This window comes from Artemia sp. Qi Xiang Cuo, chromosome 3, assembly GCF_049724085.1.
Source record: "Artemia sp. Qi Xiang Cuo chromosome 3, ASM4972408v1, whole genome shotgun sequence".
NCBI lineage: Eukaryota > Metazoa > Arthropoda > Branchiopoda > Anostraca > Artemiidae > Artemia > Artemia sp. Qi Xiang Cuo.
The window spans coordinates 51,524,195-51,540,964 of NC_142796.1; the positions used below are offsets into that span (position 1 = coordinate 51,524,195).

The 16,770-nt window shown below is 36.8% G+C and overlaps 1 protein-coding gene across 1 annotated transcript in view; it reads right to left on the bottom strand.

Moving 5' to 3' along the window:
• Positions 1–5,014: 5,014 nt before the first annotated feature.
• The window catches only part of LOC148954256 (uncharacterized), a 112,393-nt gene continuing 100,637 nt past the window's right edge, over positions 5,015–16,770 (bottom strand). The window contains exons 9-10 of the mRNA XM_089086215.1: positions 9,502–9,662; positions 5,015–5,405 (exon numbers count right to left, since the gene is read on the bottom strand). Coding sequence (XP_088942341.1) covers positions 5,103–5,405; positions 9,502–9,662 — 464 coding nt within the window. The 3' untranslated portion in view covers positions 5,015–5,102. The remainder of the gene's footprint in view (positions 5,406–9,501; positions 9,663–16,770) is intronic.

The window sequence follows — 16,770 nt, forward strand, 5'->3', positions numbered from 1 at the left end:
TACTTTTACCTCATCCAGTTTGCCATGGAAAAGGCTCGTATGCATAAGATTAATGATTCCACTAATTAGTTTCTTTGGTAGGATAATTTTAAATTGATGCATCTGTTTCCTTTTTTTCTGAATCGTCTATTGCGTACAATAACCCTTCGACTAGGATCAACTGGAGATCTCTCAACCACTTTACAAAAAAAGGTTCCCTTTCCCCAAATTTGAAGTTTCTGGTGAGTTGTTAATTTGATATTTGCCCGGAACGTCAAATTTTGGAATTTCTTCCTGCAGCTTACCCCTCTTGGTGCCTAGGTATGCGGGTATTCCAGACCCATCCCAATTATCCGTGCTAGTGAATCCTTTCATAGTCTTAATCTTCGGAAGCTCCACCTCGCGGGCTTTTCGTATCCATAGCGGCTCGCTCCTCTCCAAGTCCCGATCCGTAGGCGTTTTGGACCCAACCCGATTACCCATGGTGCCAGTAACTCCTTCCATAGTTCTGGTATTTGCAAGTTCCACCGCCAGAACTTGTCCTTCACAGGATTCAATTTCACTCCCCTCTAGAATTGACCTGCTGTCAGTAACACACGCGAGTGTACTGCCCTTTACTTTTACCTCATCCAGTTTGTCATGGATACACCCAGAGGTCAAGCATCTATCCCTGTACCCAGGCTTATTTCCTCTCATAGAAGAAAGCTCCTCTTCAGTATTACTACTGAATTCATTCCTTTCCGATGTTTTGATAGCTCCGGGAATGCTTGAGCTACCCATATTTGACTCACATCCCTCACAGGACCTGGTCAAACTAGTCTGGATCGACTGTTCAGTCATACCCTCCTTAGACTTCTCATTATTTTTATATGTATCCTGGGGAGATTTTAAGCCTAAGAGTGCATTTTCTAATTCTATTATTTCGTTCATGGCCACCCTAATTTCAGGGTCTTCTAGTTGAAATCTTTTCATCTCTTCTTTACGTATCCCAAAGAAATCGATCGGGGCCTCGTCTCCTAATATGGATAAATATTCTACTTCTAACTCATCAAGATTAATTGACCTATGTTCCTTATCAGACTGTGAGCTAGGGCGACTCAAATAGTCAGCAGGGTTCCTGCTAGTGGTAATGTGATGATAAGTATATAAATCGTTGTCTAAGAGAACCGCAATTCTATTTAATTTTGAGTGAAGGTCTTTGGATCTCTTAAGATATGTGAGAGCAGCGCAGTCTACAAATATTTGAGTTCTCGCGACCCATATATATCCCTTTTGGAAATGTTTTAAACCTTCTACTAAGGCAAAAAGTTCCCTGTTGTGGTTATCAAACCTAGAGGTTGCACCACTAAGAACCTTTGAATATGATGCCACTATTGGGAATCTATCAGTTGTATCGCATTGTTGCATTAAAATTGAAGCAATACTTTTTTCCGAAGCATCCGCGGCAAGGTAAAATTCTTTGTCTTTATCAGGAAATTCTAGAAGAATACTATTTGAATTTAATAATTCTGTTTTTAATTTCTCAAAGGCTACACTTAGTTCTGGGCCGAAGATAAAAGGGACGTTTTTTCTAGTTAGTCGAATTAAAGGTTCGGCTAATTTTGCGTAATTATGATAGAAACCTCTGTAATAACCTGTTAAGCCTAGGAATGACCTAATTCCTGTGACGTCACTTGGTGGTTCTAATTTCCTTATAGCTTCTAATTTTTGGGCTTATGGTTTCACTCCTTTCGTAGAGACTCGGAACCCTAACAAGTCACATTCTTTTGAAAAAATTGGAATTTATCCATATTAAGCCTTAAACTGAATTTTATGGCCTGTTTTAAAGTTAGTTCAATATGTTTCAAATGTTCTTCAAAGTTCCCTGAAGTATGTATTGTCAAGTCATCTGCATAACTTGACAAAAATGAGGAAAATTCGGGTACGTAGACCTATTTAAAAATTCAACAAAGGCGCGAGGTGAGAAAACTGACCCTTGTAGTACGCGTTTAAATACATAAGAAATCTTCTTATTTTAAAAACTAAATATTTTTGGCTTTCTTCAGCTAAGTTGCAGGGACTAAACCCATTTCCAATATCAATTGTTGAAATAAAATTGGTTTTATAAGATAGGTCAGGGATGACCTCTGAAATTCTTCGAGTACCCCACTGTGAGTCTTTTGTCGCTTTATTTATTGCCCTTAAATCTATGAGAAACCGGATGTTACTTTCATCCCATAAATTTTTTGGTGAAATTCTCCCATCCTTTCCGGGTTTTCCTATGCAAAATATTGGAGCTGTATGCTCGGAACGTCTCATTTCAATTATTCCTACTCTTACCATTTCGTTTACGTGTTTTGTAAGCATTTTGTCATTAAAAATCGTAAAGGGAATTGTTTAACACATTTAATAGGTATATCTGGGTCTATTTGTACTTTATATCCTGGGAGGTCATTTTGCCCTATATCATAAGGTCCAGTTGCAAAAGCTCGTTTCAGTTTTAACAAGACTATCTCCACTATTTGTTTTCTTTCTGAGCTTAACGGGCCTGTTTTAATTCTCTTCAAAAACTCACTGTCTTCCCATATTATTTTATCATGCTCTATAGAGAGGGATTCCTCTTTATTTTCTATTAATCCTGCTGCTAAGAGAGTCGTATCCTTTAAATAATCATTGTCTGTTACCTCATATGAACCAACGGTTTTGCCTCGTTGCAAGTTAAGAGGCTCATCGCTAGTATTAAAATAAACTATTTTTATTGAATTTATGTAAGCTTCACATAGTGACGGGGATATGTGTAATTGTGTCTTCATATTCGGGGTAAACATTATAGTGTCACCATGAGCTACAAAGGGTTCTGACAGATTCGACTGCTTGGCCTTAATGATTTTAAAGCAGCTGGCCTGAATACAGGTTTGTTTTGCTATATATGCCAACCCTCTTCCTGAAATTTCTTCAGTGAAAAACGCAAGGGAATTTATTTCCTCCTTACTTGTGTTCCCTAAAGAAATTTTATTATATCTTAAATTTAATGTACAATCTAGTTTGTTTAGAATATCATATCCTATGATTACGTCGAATTTCAATTCGGGGACGACCAAAAATTTCCAAAATAATCTTTCATTTCGTTTTGCCTCATCTGCAATGCAGAATCCTACATTTATTTCCCCTATTAGTGGTAAAATCTCTCCACTTAAATATTTCACGATTCGGGAGGATGGTTTGAGGCGTCTACGAACATCTACTAGAAATTTTTGAAATATTTCATCTTTTAATAAGCTTCATCGACATCCGCTATCCAGGAAACATTTTACAAAAATTTGGTCTGCTATTTTAGCAGTACACATAAACGGGAAGGAACTTGGTTCAGTGTTATTTTCCTGTAACGCAACAAAACAAATATTTTCATCTTGATTAAAAGGAGGTTTTCTGATTTTGTTTTCAGGCTTGGGACTTACCTCCTCTAAGTCCTGCCTGATTAGTTTTGTTTCAATAGGATTTGGGGCTATATATTTGTCTGCACTATGCCCGAATTCTTGGCATCTTATACATGCTGACTTTTGCCCAAAATCTTTTCGGTAATGTCCGGGTTTCCCAGAATTTGTACAATTTGGGATTTTGCAATCTAATCTTAAGTGTCCGGGCTTCCCACAATTAAAACGTTTTCTTCTTTCGTAGTTATAATTTACCTTGTTTTTATATTCTACTCTGGATTTAACTCCATGTTCTCTAGTGGAACTCTTGTCTCTTGAGTCTACTACTGCTGCTCCTAAGGACATATCTGAGAAGTCCCTATATATTAAATCAATTGATTCGAACCTTTTTGCTAGTGCTAATAATTCATCCTGGTCGTCTGAGGCCATAGATTGTTCTAGTACTCTTCTTCCAATGGAAGGGAACATGCCACTTTTAAAAATACTAATTGTAATGTCGTCTGCTCTTATACCGGGAGAATTTTTTGCATAATCCATTGCCTTTCCCCCGATCCAGGAGTAATAATGGTGTATTAACTTTTTTTCAACATCCCCTTCAACACCCGATGTTAAAACTTAATACACAAATCAATTATTAAAATAAGCTCTTTTGACAATCAAAATGCACATAGTATCTTTTGTTAGTTCGAATTTGCCATCAATATTCTCTCAAATTTTACTTTCATAGACTAACGCGTAATAGTACTAGTATCACAATAGTTGCGGTGGTAGTAGGAGAAGTAGTTACAGTGTTAGTGCGCATTGGTAGTAGTAACAATAGTAGCAGCAGTATTAATAGCGGTATGGGCATGTGCATCTTGCCTTTTGATGAGTTGAGCATCCCTTTCATGATGCCCCAGAAGTTTCACTTGGCACGATAAGCCGTTCAAAAAATATTGCTGATTTGCGCTTTTGACACTCTTTTCATTTTAATAACCTAAGCCTTGCAAGTTGTTGCAATTGAAGTAGCAGTTGGAGTAATATAGTAGCAGTAGTAGTATTAGTAAAAGTAGAAGTTGTAGTAGTGTTAGTAGAGACATACATCTATTACCTTTTTGTCAATCGATCTTCCCCTTCAAGTATTCTCTGAAAGTTCCAACTTAAAACCCAAATCCGTTCTTGAGATACACCCTTTTGACAATCTGCATGCTTATAGTGTGTTTTAATTTAGTTCAAACTCCACCTCAATATTCTGTCAAATTTTCAACTTCATACGCTTAGCCTTAATTATACTAGTATCATAGTAGGACTGGTAGTAGCAGGAACATCAGTAGCAGTAATAGTGTGTTATTATTAGTAGTAGTAACAATAATAGCTGCAGTATTAAAAGCTGTAGAAGCAGGTACATTTTGCCTTTTGGTCCACTGAGTATCCCACTCATGATACCCACTCATGATTGATAATTTGGAGACGCCAATGCATAATCTCAATGCAACTCTAGGCCCTGCGGCAGGTGGGATCAAACTCCAGGCCTGTATTGCCAAGTGGAAAGCAATTCCCGGTGCCACCGTGCCATCACAGGGCTTATAATTGATATACTCTGAGCGGCTGATTTCCCTATATCACTAAAAGCACCATTTATAATTAGGATAACGCTGTATTATACAAGTAAATACAAAATGAAATAACATGCCCTAAAAGTTTCAAACAAGAAACTAAAACTCATGAAACTCAACTAGGGTATCCAGCAACCGTGCCTGATCTAAGACGTGGCTCTTGTTTTCTAGTTTTTCGTGGCACTGGAATTGATATACTTTTAACCGTTAATGATTCCGCTGGTGAGCCTGGCTGGCTAACAGTAACACTTAATTGGCCATAGTCACCACTCTCCATAATAGAAAGATGGAAATGAGGAGGTTTAAAATCAGCCTCTGGCGGTGTTGGCTTTCCAGCCTCAAGTAATGAAAGTGGAACGGGTGGCCGATGATTGGCTCTGTAAGTGGTTATCAATGAATGAAGGACCGCAGCTGCTACCTGAAATGGAAATTGATTTGAAACTTCTGGGAGTTTTATGGGAGAAATACATACTAGCATAGGCCCATTAGAGTCACCAAAAATTTGGTTTGGGTGGACAAAGGGGGTTATTTTTTTTGGAAAGAGGGATTTTACTTTTGTGTTAATAATTTGTAGAATAGATCAAAAAGAAAAAGGTTATAAGTCTTAATGATAGCTTCTAAGCTTCTAAATATTTTTAATAAAATACTGATTTCTTATATTATATTTCGGAAATTTTTATAGCATGAGTACTCTGAGAGGGAGGAGGCTCCATCTCTACAAAGTTTTTTAATTTTCTACATTCAGGCAAGGAGAATGAAATATGAAACAGTTCACGGGGTTAACCATTTTTCAAGAAGATAGGAGCAAACAGGCGGATCTCAAACTTTTTAGAACATCTTATATGGTAGCCCTTTTAAAATGGTTTGGCGGCTCACGGACTCTTTTTTAAAAACTGTTATTTTATGAAAATTGAGGGAGCCAAATACTTTGCAGAGGGTTGTTATAATACCCATGGAATAGCACTATATCGCCTTTATAACACCATTCATCATATTCAATTACCCAGGCTTAAACTGTTGGATGAGAATCCTGACCAGATTCGCATCCTTTCTGGGAAGTACTGCAATATGATTTACCATGGGTATACTATTCTTTTTGCCTTTTTTAAGGTCTCAATAACTTTGTAAAAAAAAAAAAAAAAAAAAAAAAAAAAAAAAAATCAAGCAGAGCTCACTTTAAATAGTATTATTTGGGTCTAGAGCATTCTGAGTCAAATTTGTTTTGGTAGCAATTAGTGTAAAAAAAGACTCTCACATTCGTTAAAGGTTGCAAATAAAATACGTACGCTCTGAGCTAACCTAAAAAATCAGGGTATGCGTGCGCCATTGAGATCGAAAAATCAATAAAATATTTTTATGACATATAGGTTCTGCGCCAACTCATTGAATTAATGAATGCACTGTTCTTGCAATAAATTGCCCTCTGAACAGGGCCACTCCTAAGGTTGGTGGCTCTGGGGGGGGGGGAAATTAATCACGGAACCCTTCTCCCAACCAAGCAAAAATTAAGAAAAAAACAGGAGCCCCACTGGTGGCGTCCTCCCAGTCGCGGCTCCCTGCCACGGCGCTCAAGAGAGCTCCCCCCCTTTGAAATTTTTGCCTCTGAGGGTACATAGATCACTAACAGATAATACAAATGAGTCAGTAGTAAATCGATGGTATTTAGCAAATTAGCGCATAATAGGAAAATAGTAAAAAAAAAACAAAAAAAACGCAAAAATATATATTTTCTTTCATCATCTCAACGATGCTTGATGATCATCTTATCATCACTTGATGATATGATTTTCATCAATATACATTTTGACAACAATTTGTGGGAAGCAGTAGGACCAACTAACGAAAATGTAGAGGTACACATGGATGTTTCATTCTTTAAAAGGAAGATAAAAAAGGTGTATTTCGTAATCTACCGGAGTATTTTTACCTTTTAGAATTGTTTTTAGCTAAGATCCCCCCAAAAAAGTATTTTCCAGAATTTAGAGGGATCGAACTGTCCCCTCCGACACGCACACCCCAATGCACACCCCGGATGTAAAAATAGTCATAAGAAAAAATGTCGCGTAACATATTTATTTATCAATAATTCACTATCCCCAGAGAAATGTTAATTGATATAACTATAAACCATGATATGTAAGTGAAACAAAGTAATAAAAAAGCGGATGATTTACGCTGTCATATCAAAGCCGCTGATAGATTCTTGAAGGATGTGCTGATTTTTCAGAGAGAAGTATTGGTATGATGAAAAAGCTTATATTATTAGAAACCAAATAGTACTATTTTGAGCGCTCTTCATGCACCTTTTTGTGTGGATGAGATTCAAAACCTTTTCCAGCAATAACAAAAACAAAATACAAGCCGAATCATATTTTTGGGCCTAAAAATACTTCATTTTTGTCCTTATGTTTTCTGCTTGCTGTATTCAAAAATTTAAGGTTTGCTATATCTATTGAACCTCAGTTTAAAAAAATATTAGCCAGAAAGTCCTAACTGTAATTGCAGTTTCATCTAAAGCAGGCAGTCCCGCGATTGTCAAGAGCCAAGACTGGGCCGCATGAGTAAATTTCTTTGCGTTGCCATCACCTACCTCTTTTGTTATTTTTCTGCATAGCAATGTGGTACTTATGTAAACAAATGTGACAAGTCAGAGCAGTGGCCGTATGTATAGAAAACAAAAAGTTGCACGCAAAATAATCCTTTGGAGGCAATGAGCCTTTGAGGCCCGCCTTCAAAAACCTTCCCCTGGCCATCTCATGCAATTATATTTTCGGCTTGTATGCTATAACGCATGTTTTTCTAAAACGTTTTGATAACATATCCTTTTTCATTTTTGGTTTTCTATTCAGTGGAGAGAAGAAATCACAGAAATATATAAATAAAAATACATCGACTATAAGTTAAAAGAAAACAATTAGACTTTTAAACAGACATTTACAAGTAAATAAAAACTCCTATTGGGCTTTTTCAAGGTTCAAGGTCCCGTGATTTGCACCTTTGCCCTCCATCTCGACGGCCCTGAGTAGCCTTAGATGTTTCTTCCAGTGAGCAGCCAGACAGAGCTAGGGTCTTGCGTGCTTGAGCTGGGAAATAAATGCACATTGAAAGAACATCTTTACAGAACAAGATTAGTGGATGCATTTGTAGAAGACAGTTGTTGGTAGAATACCGACTTTTATATTTAATGGCTCCAAGACACTCCCAAGATACATTCGGGAGACTGGATGAGTGGATGAATTTGTGGAAGACAGTTGCTGTAACAATATCAACCTTTTCATTTAATGCTAATAGTTCTTTCTCAGCAAAGCCGTTTGGAAGTGCTATGGCCCGTCTTAGTAGGACTACTCTGGATCCTCAGGAATGGACACTAAAGGGAATTTTCTGTATTTCTTTGAAGGACTGATAAAATTTCCAAGAATTGTTCCGTGATTATCCAGGAGACTGGAGAAGTCTGTGAGAAGGACACTGGAGTGGGGTTTTCTAAAAGCTCTCTTTCTGAGGATCCTGATTCCTGAGTGCTTTGAAGTTTCAAAGAAATTCACCGAGATAGTTTCAGAGCCCCAGCAAAGTGCTTGTTGGCAGTCCATCTCTGGACAACTCATGAAGTCCAAAACTTTTCTCATTATAATCTAAGACACTGGATGATGCAAATAGGATACTGGAATTTGCTGTCAAAGGATTTCCACTCTGTGGATCCTGGACATCGGAGTTCCAAGGAAAAAGACCAAAAGATCATTTATAATCCATTTTGGGGCCAAAAAAAAGCCCGGACGTCCTCAAAAGGGGTAGAAGGCTTTTGGAAAAAACTTAAATGTAATCTAAACTTCATGGGAGGACTTTAAGACTGAAACTCTGAACAGATTAGGATGTACAAGTGTGTGCAGCTGCCTTTGCTGTATGTTGGCCTTTTGTTGGCTTGGGGCTGTGATGAGTTGTCAGTTGTAGTAGTAGTAGTAGTGGAAGCTTTAAGGGGGCAGCCATCTTTAGCAACAATTCACATGCAGTTACTAAGAGTGATGGACAAGTTTGACAGAAGATGATATATGTATTTTGAGTTCACAGCCAACTACGCTTGGTTTTGTTTTTTATAAGTATAATAATATGATACAATATATCGCCTTTATTTATCACCATTTTATAAAATTTTAAAATGAAACGTATCATCTTTAGACAGTAAAAATCTTGAAGATACAGTTTTTTTTATAACAATAATTTTTTTATTATTTTTTTTTTTAACACGCTTACTTCTTTTTCTTTCAAGATATGTATGTTCGTACAAGAATTTATACAATGGGATCTTAGGTTAAAAGCATGCAGCCCTGAAAAACTCGTATCTTGACTGTTTACATTTCAATTCTAAGTTATTTCGTTCTCCTAAACAACTAGAAAATACAGATACAAGGTTTTTACCATCCAGCGTCGATATTGTTTAGCCACAGTTCAACAGTGATTAAATACACCCATGTACTCTATAAATCAATGTTACAAACCTAACTAAAGGAAAAACAACTTACAACAAATAGCTGTGCGAATAGCATAATGACCGCAGAAATTTGAAAACCAATATGATCTACTAAGATACCAGTTCCAGCCCTAGAAATGAATCGACCAGCTCCACTGAAAGACGTCCACAAACCAGCCACAAGTCCATGAGTAGATGGAGAATCCGGAAAACCTAAAAAAAAATTATTTTCGCCATGAAGTTTACGTTTTCAAATATTAAAACAATGGACGTGATACAAACTACTTATTTATCTATTTTTTATTGTCCTATCCTATCATAGTATTATATTCTATTTTTATTTCTACTGTGGGGGAGGAATCAAAAATATGCCATTTTCCAGGGCTGATGGTGACCATTAATAAGGTTTCCAAATTAAGATCCATCTTATTTTTCTAGCACTATCATCACAATTACCTTTTTCTTTTAGATAGCTTCAATGTGATGATAAAATATTGTAAGAAACTATATGTAATTATTATTGGAAACCAAAATTTGATTGTTATGCTTAAAAAAACATGAATAATGTAGATATTCCGTATTTTATTCTTAAGAGAAGATAAGTGTTGTTTTATCTTGAAAAAGAACTTCCTTTATATAGTAAATTGCTCGTTTTAGAATTTATTTGGTGAATCCCATTATAAAACACTATTTTAAGGTCACTTTTACACGACAAATAAATCACAAGTAGCACAGAACTGGTATAAATAGCGCTTCTTGTCCCATCAGAGAGTTCACTTCTCAACGGGTTTGCAAATAGTATAAAATATTACTCAAAATATTTTGCAATTGCCGAGGAGGAACATTCGGGGGAGGGGGGAGAGGACAAGTACGTGTTTCTCGATTGTTACATGTATTATCCATTTTGTTCTTCGTTTTTTAATGTTATTTTATTTTTGATTTGCATTTTGTTATCGTAATATTTTTTTTACTTGAATTGCATATTTTCTTATACAGTTGTTGTTATTATTATCATTAGAGTCCCAAAGGTAAGTGTGTAACAGAAAACAAGTAATACAAAACAAGTTCACATTAAAGGAAACTGTGGATTTAATACGGCAATTTCCAACAAAACTTCGCCTTGTAGAGTTTAACATTCTGATAATTTATATGAGCACCCAATTCCGAAGCCCTCAATAACCAACTTTACATTACTAAACCAAGCACAACAAGACCCATGGGCACCCATAAGCTGAATTTTAGGGGGATGGGCTTACCTGGTTAATCGGCACTTCATATGCTGTATAAGAGAAATATCAAAGATATAAAAATATAAGGCAGCACATTCAGCCAGGGGGGGGGGGCTGACGCCATACCCCTGCCCCCCCCCTATGGGCACCCATGAACAGAACTAACGCAAATTAATATTACACAAAAGTCTGCGACTTATATTATAGTTAAACTACTGAACAACTCAGACCTACACAACCCATCACCCTGTAACTACCCAAAATAACAAACTACCGAGCACCATACAACGCAATGCTCTAAAGCAACTCAAAATAAAAAACTACACAGCGCCATACAGCATACTGCTCTAAAACTACTCAAAATAACAAACTACCCAGTGCCATACAACGCAACGCTCTAGAACTACCACAAAGCTACCCAGCACCATACAACGCAATGCTCTAAAATTACTCAAAATCACAACTACCCAGCGTCATACAACGCAAAGCTCTAAAACTACTAAAAAAAAACAAACTAACCAGTGCCATACAACGCAGTGCTCTAAAACTACTCAAAATAGCGAACTACCCAGCACCATACAAAACAATGCTCTAGCACTACTCTAAGCAACAAACTACCCCGCGCCACACAACGCAATACTCTAAACTTACTCAAAACAAAAAACTACCCAGCGTCATACAACGAAATACTCTAAAACTACCAAAAATAACAAACTACCCAACACCATACAACACAATGCTCTAAAACTACTCAAAATAACAAACTATCCAGGGCCACACAACGCAATGCTACAAAAAAACCTACTCAAAATAACTAACTATCCAGCGCCATACAACGCAATGCTACAAAAAAAAACTACTCAAAATAACAAACTACCTAGCGCCTTAATACGCAACACTCTAAAACTGCTCAAAATAACGAGCTACCCAGCACCATGCAATGCAATGCTATAAAACTACTCAAAATAACAAACTACCCAGTACCATACAATGCAATGCTCTAAAACTACTCAAAATAACAAACTACCAAGCGCCATACAACAAAATGCTCTAGAACTACCCAAATAGCTAACTACCCAGCGCCATACAGCGCAATGCTAAAAAAAAGTAATCAAATAACAAACTACCCAGTGCCATACAAAACAATGGTCTAGCACTACTCTAAGCAACAAACTACCCCGCATCACACAACGCAATACTCTAAACTTACTTAAAACAAAAAACTACCCAGCGTCATACAACGAAATACTCTAAAACTACCCAAAATAAAAAACTACCTAACACCATACAACACAATGCTCTAAAACTACTCAAAATTACAAACTATCCAGCGCCATACAACGCAATGCTACAAAAAAACTACTCAAAATAACTAACTATCCAGCGCCATACAACGCAATGCTACAAAAAAACTAATAAAAATAACAAACTACCTAGCGCCTTGCTACGCAACACTCTAAAACTGCTCAAAATAACGAGCTACCCAGCACCATGCAATGCAATGCTATAAAACTACTCAAAATAACAAACTACCCAGTGCCATACAATGCAATGCTCTAAAACTACTCAAAATAACAAACTACCAAGCGCCATACAACAAAATGCTCTAGAACTACCCAAATAGCTAACTACCCAGCGCCATACAACGCAATGCTAAAAAAAGTACTCAAATAACAAACTATCCAGCGCTGTACAACGCAACACTCTAAAACTACTCAAAATAACAAACTATCCAGCGCCATACAACGCAATGCTCTAAAACTACTCAAAATAATAAACTACTAAGCGTCATACAATGGAATACTCTAAAACTACTTAAAATAAACCACTGCTCAGCACCATACAATGCAATGCTCTAAAAATACTAAAAATAACAAACTACCAAGCTCCATACAACGCAATGCTCTAAAACTACTCGAAATAACAAACTACCCAGCGCCATGCAACGCAATGCTCTAAAACTACTCAAAATAATAAACTACTAAGCGTCATACAACGGAATACTCTAAAACTACTTAAAATAAAAAACTGCCCAGTACCATACAATGCAATGCTCTAAAAATACTAAAAATTACAAACTACCAAGCACCATACAACGCAATGCTCTAAAACTAGTCAAAATAACAAACTACCCAGCGCCATACAATGCAATCCTCAAAAATTATCCAAATATCTAATTACCCAGTGCCATAGAACACAATGCTAAAAAAAACTAGTCAAACAAAAAAACTACCCAGCGCCATGCAGCGCAATACTTTAAAACTACTCAAAATAGCAAACTACCCAGCGCCATACAACGGAATACTCCAAAACTACGCAAAATAACAAACTACCCGGCGCCATACAACAAAATGCCCTAAAAATACTAAAAATAACTAACTACCCAGCGACATACAACGCAATCCTAAAAAAACACTCAAAATAATGAACTAGCCAGTGCCATCCAACGCAACACTCTAAAACTACTCAAAATGACAAACTAAGCAGATCCATACAATGCAATGCTCTAAAACTACTCAAAATAGCAAACTACCCAGCGTCATACAACGGAATACTCTAAAACGACTTAAAATAACAAACTGCCCAGGACCATACAATGCAATGCTCTAAATCTATTGAAAATAACAAACTACCCAGCACCATACAACGCAATGCTCTAAAGCTACTCAAAATAACAAACTACCAGCGCCGTACAACGGAATGGTCTAAAACTACTCAAAAGAACAAACTACCCAGCGCCATACAACACAATGCTCTAAAACTATTCAAAATAACAAACTATGCAGCGCCATACAACGCAATGCTCTAAAGCTACTCAAAATAACCAACTACCAGCACCATACAACGCAATGGTCTAAAGCCACTCAAAATAACAAATTACGCAGCACCATACAACGCAATGCTCTAACACTATTCAAAATAACCAAATACCAGTACCGTACAACGCAATGGTCTAAAACTACTCAAAATAACAAACTACCCAGCGCCATACAACACAATGCTCTAAAACTACTAAAAATAACAAACTACCCAGCGCCACACAATGCAATGCTCTAATACTACTTAAAATAACAAACTACCCAGCGCCATGCAAAACAATGCTCTAAAACTACTCAAAATAACAAACTACTCAGTGCCATACACTAAAATGCTCTAGAACTACCCAAAATAACAAAATACCCAGCACCATACAACGCAATGCTCTAAAACTACTCAAAATAACAAACTACCAGCGCCGTACAACGCAATGGTCTAAAACTATTCAAAATAACAAACTACCCAGCGCCATACAACACAATGTTCTAAAACTATTCAAAATAACAAACTACGCAGCACCATACAACGCAATGCTCTAAAGCTACTCAAAATAACCAACTAACAGTGCCGTACAACGCAATGCTCTAAAACTACTCAAAATAACAAACTACTCAGTGCCATACACTAAAATGCTCTAGAACTACCCAAAATAACAAACTACGCAGCACCATACAACGCAATGCTCTAAAACTATTCAAAATAACAAATTATGCAGCACCATACAACGCAATGATCTAAAGCTACTAAAAATAACCAACTACCAGCGCCGTACAACGCAATGGTCTAAAGCCACTCAAAATAACAAATTACGCAGCACCATACAACGCAATGCTCTAAAACTACTAAAAATAACAAACTATACAGCGCCATACAATGCAATGCTGTAATACTACTTAAAATAACAAACTACCCAGCACCATACAACGCAATGCTCTAAAGCTACTCAAAATAACCAACTACCAATGCCGTACAACGCAATGGGTTAAAACTACTCAAAATAACAAACTACCCAGCGCCATACAACACAATGCTCTAAAACTACTCAAAATAACAAACTACTCAGTGCTATACACTAAAATGCTCTAGAACTACCCAAAATAACAAAATACCCAGCGCCATACAACGCAATGCTCTAAAACTACTAAAAATAGCAAACTACCCAGCGCCATACAACGCAATGCTGTAAAACTACTCAAAATAACAAACTACCCAGCGCCATACAACGCAATGCTCCAAAACTACTCAAAATAACAAACTCCGCAGCACTATACAACACAATGCTCTAAAACTACTAAAAATAACAAACTACCCATCGCCATACAACGCAATGCTGTAAAACTACTCAAAATAACAAACTACCCAGCGCCATACAATGCTATACTAAAAAACTACTTAAAATAACAAACTACCCAGCTCCATACAACGCAATGCTCTAAAACTACTCAAAATAACCAACTACCAGCGCCATACAACTGAATACTTTAAAACTACTCAAAATAACAAACTACCCAGCGCCATAAAACGCAATGCACTAAAATTAATAAAAAAAAAAAAAAACTACCCAGCGTCATACAACGGAATACTCCAAAACTACTCAAAATAACAAACTACCCAGCGCCATACAACATAATACTATAAAACTACTAAAAATAACTAACTACCCAGCGCCATACAACGCAATCCTAAAAAAAAAATACTCAAAATAACAAACTACCCAGCGCCATGCAACGCAACACTCTAAAAGTACTCAAAATAACAAACTAGTGAGCACCATACAACGCAATGTTTTAAAATTACTCAAAATAACATACTTCCCCGCGTCATACAATGGAATACTCTAAAACTACTTAAAATAACAAACTACCCAGTTTCATGCAACATAATGCTCTAAAACCACTCAAAATAATAGACTACCCAGCGCCATACAACGCAATGCTCTAAAACTACTAAAAATAGCAAACTACCCAGCGCCATACAACGCAATGCTGTAAAACTACTCAAAGTAACAAACTACCCAGCGCCATACAACGCAATGCTCCTAAACTACTCAAAATAACAAACTACGCAGCACTATACAACACAATGCTCTAAAACTACAAAAAATAACAAACTACCCAGTGCCATACAACGCAATGCTGTAAAACTACTCAAAATAACAAACTATCCAGCGCCATACAATGCAATACTCTAAAACTACTTAAAATAGCAAACTACCCAGCGCCATAGAACACAATCCTCTAAAACTACTCAAAATAACAAACTACCAGCACCATACAATGCAATGCTCTATTACTACTCATAATAACAAATTAACCAGCAGCATACAACGCAATGCTCTAAAACTACTCAAAATAACAAACTACCCAGCGTCATACAACACAATGCTCTAAAACTACTCAAAATAGCAAACTACCCAGCCCCATACAACAAAATGCTCTAAAACTATTCAAATAGCTAACTACCCAGCGCCATACAACGCAATGCTAAAAAATCTAGTCAAAATAACAAACTACCCAGCGCCATGCAGCGCAATACTTTAAAACTACTCAAAATAACAAACTACCCAGTGCCATACAACGCAATGTACTAAACTTACTCAAAACAACAAACTACCCAGCGTCATACAACGGAATACCCCAAAACTACTCAAAATAACAAACTACCCAGCGCCATACAACATAATGCTCTAAAACTACTAAAAATAACTAACTACCCAGCTCTATACAACGCAACACTCTAAAATTACTCAAAATAACAAACTACCCAGCACCATAAAACGCAATGCTTTAAAACAAACTCAAAATAACAAACTAACCCGGGTCATACAACGGAATACTCTAAAGCTATTTAAAATTACAAACTACCCAGTGTCATACAACATAATGCTCTAAAACCACTCAAAATAACAGACTACCCAGCGCCTTACAACGAAATGCTCTAAAACTATTCAAAATAACAAACTACCCCGCGCCATAAAACGTAATGCTAAAAAAAAAAACTACTCAAAATAACAAACTACCCAGCACTATACAACGCAACACTCTAAAACTACTCAAAATAGCAAACTACCCAGTACCATACGACGAAATGCTCTAAAACTACTCAAAATAGCAAACTACCCAGCACCATACGACGAAACGCCTAAAACTAACTCAAAATAACAAACTACCAAGCACCTTACAACATAACGCTCTAAAACTACTCAAAATTACAAACTACCCAGCACCATATAACGCAACGCTCTAAAACTTCTCAAAATAACAAACTACCCAGCG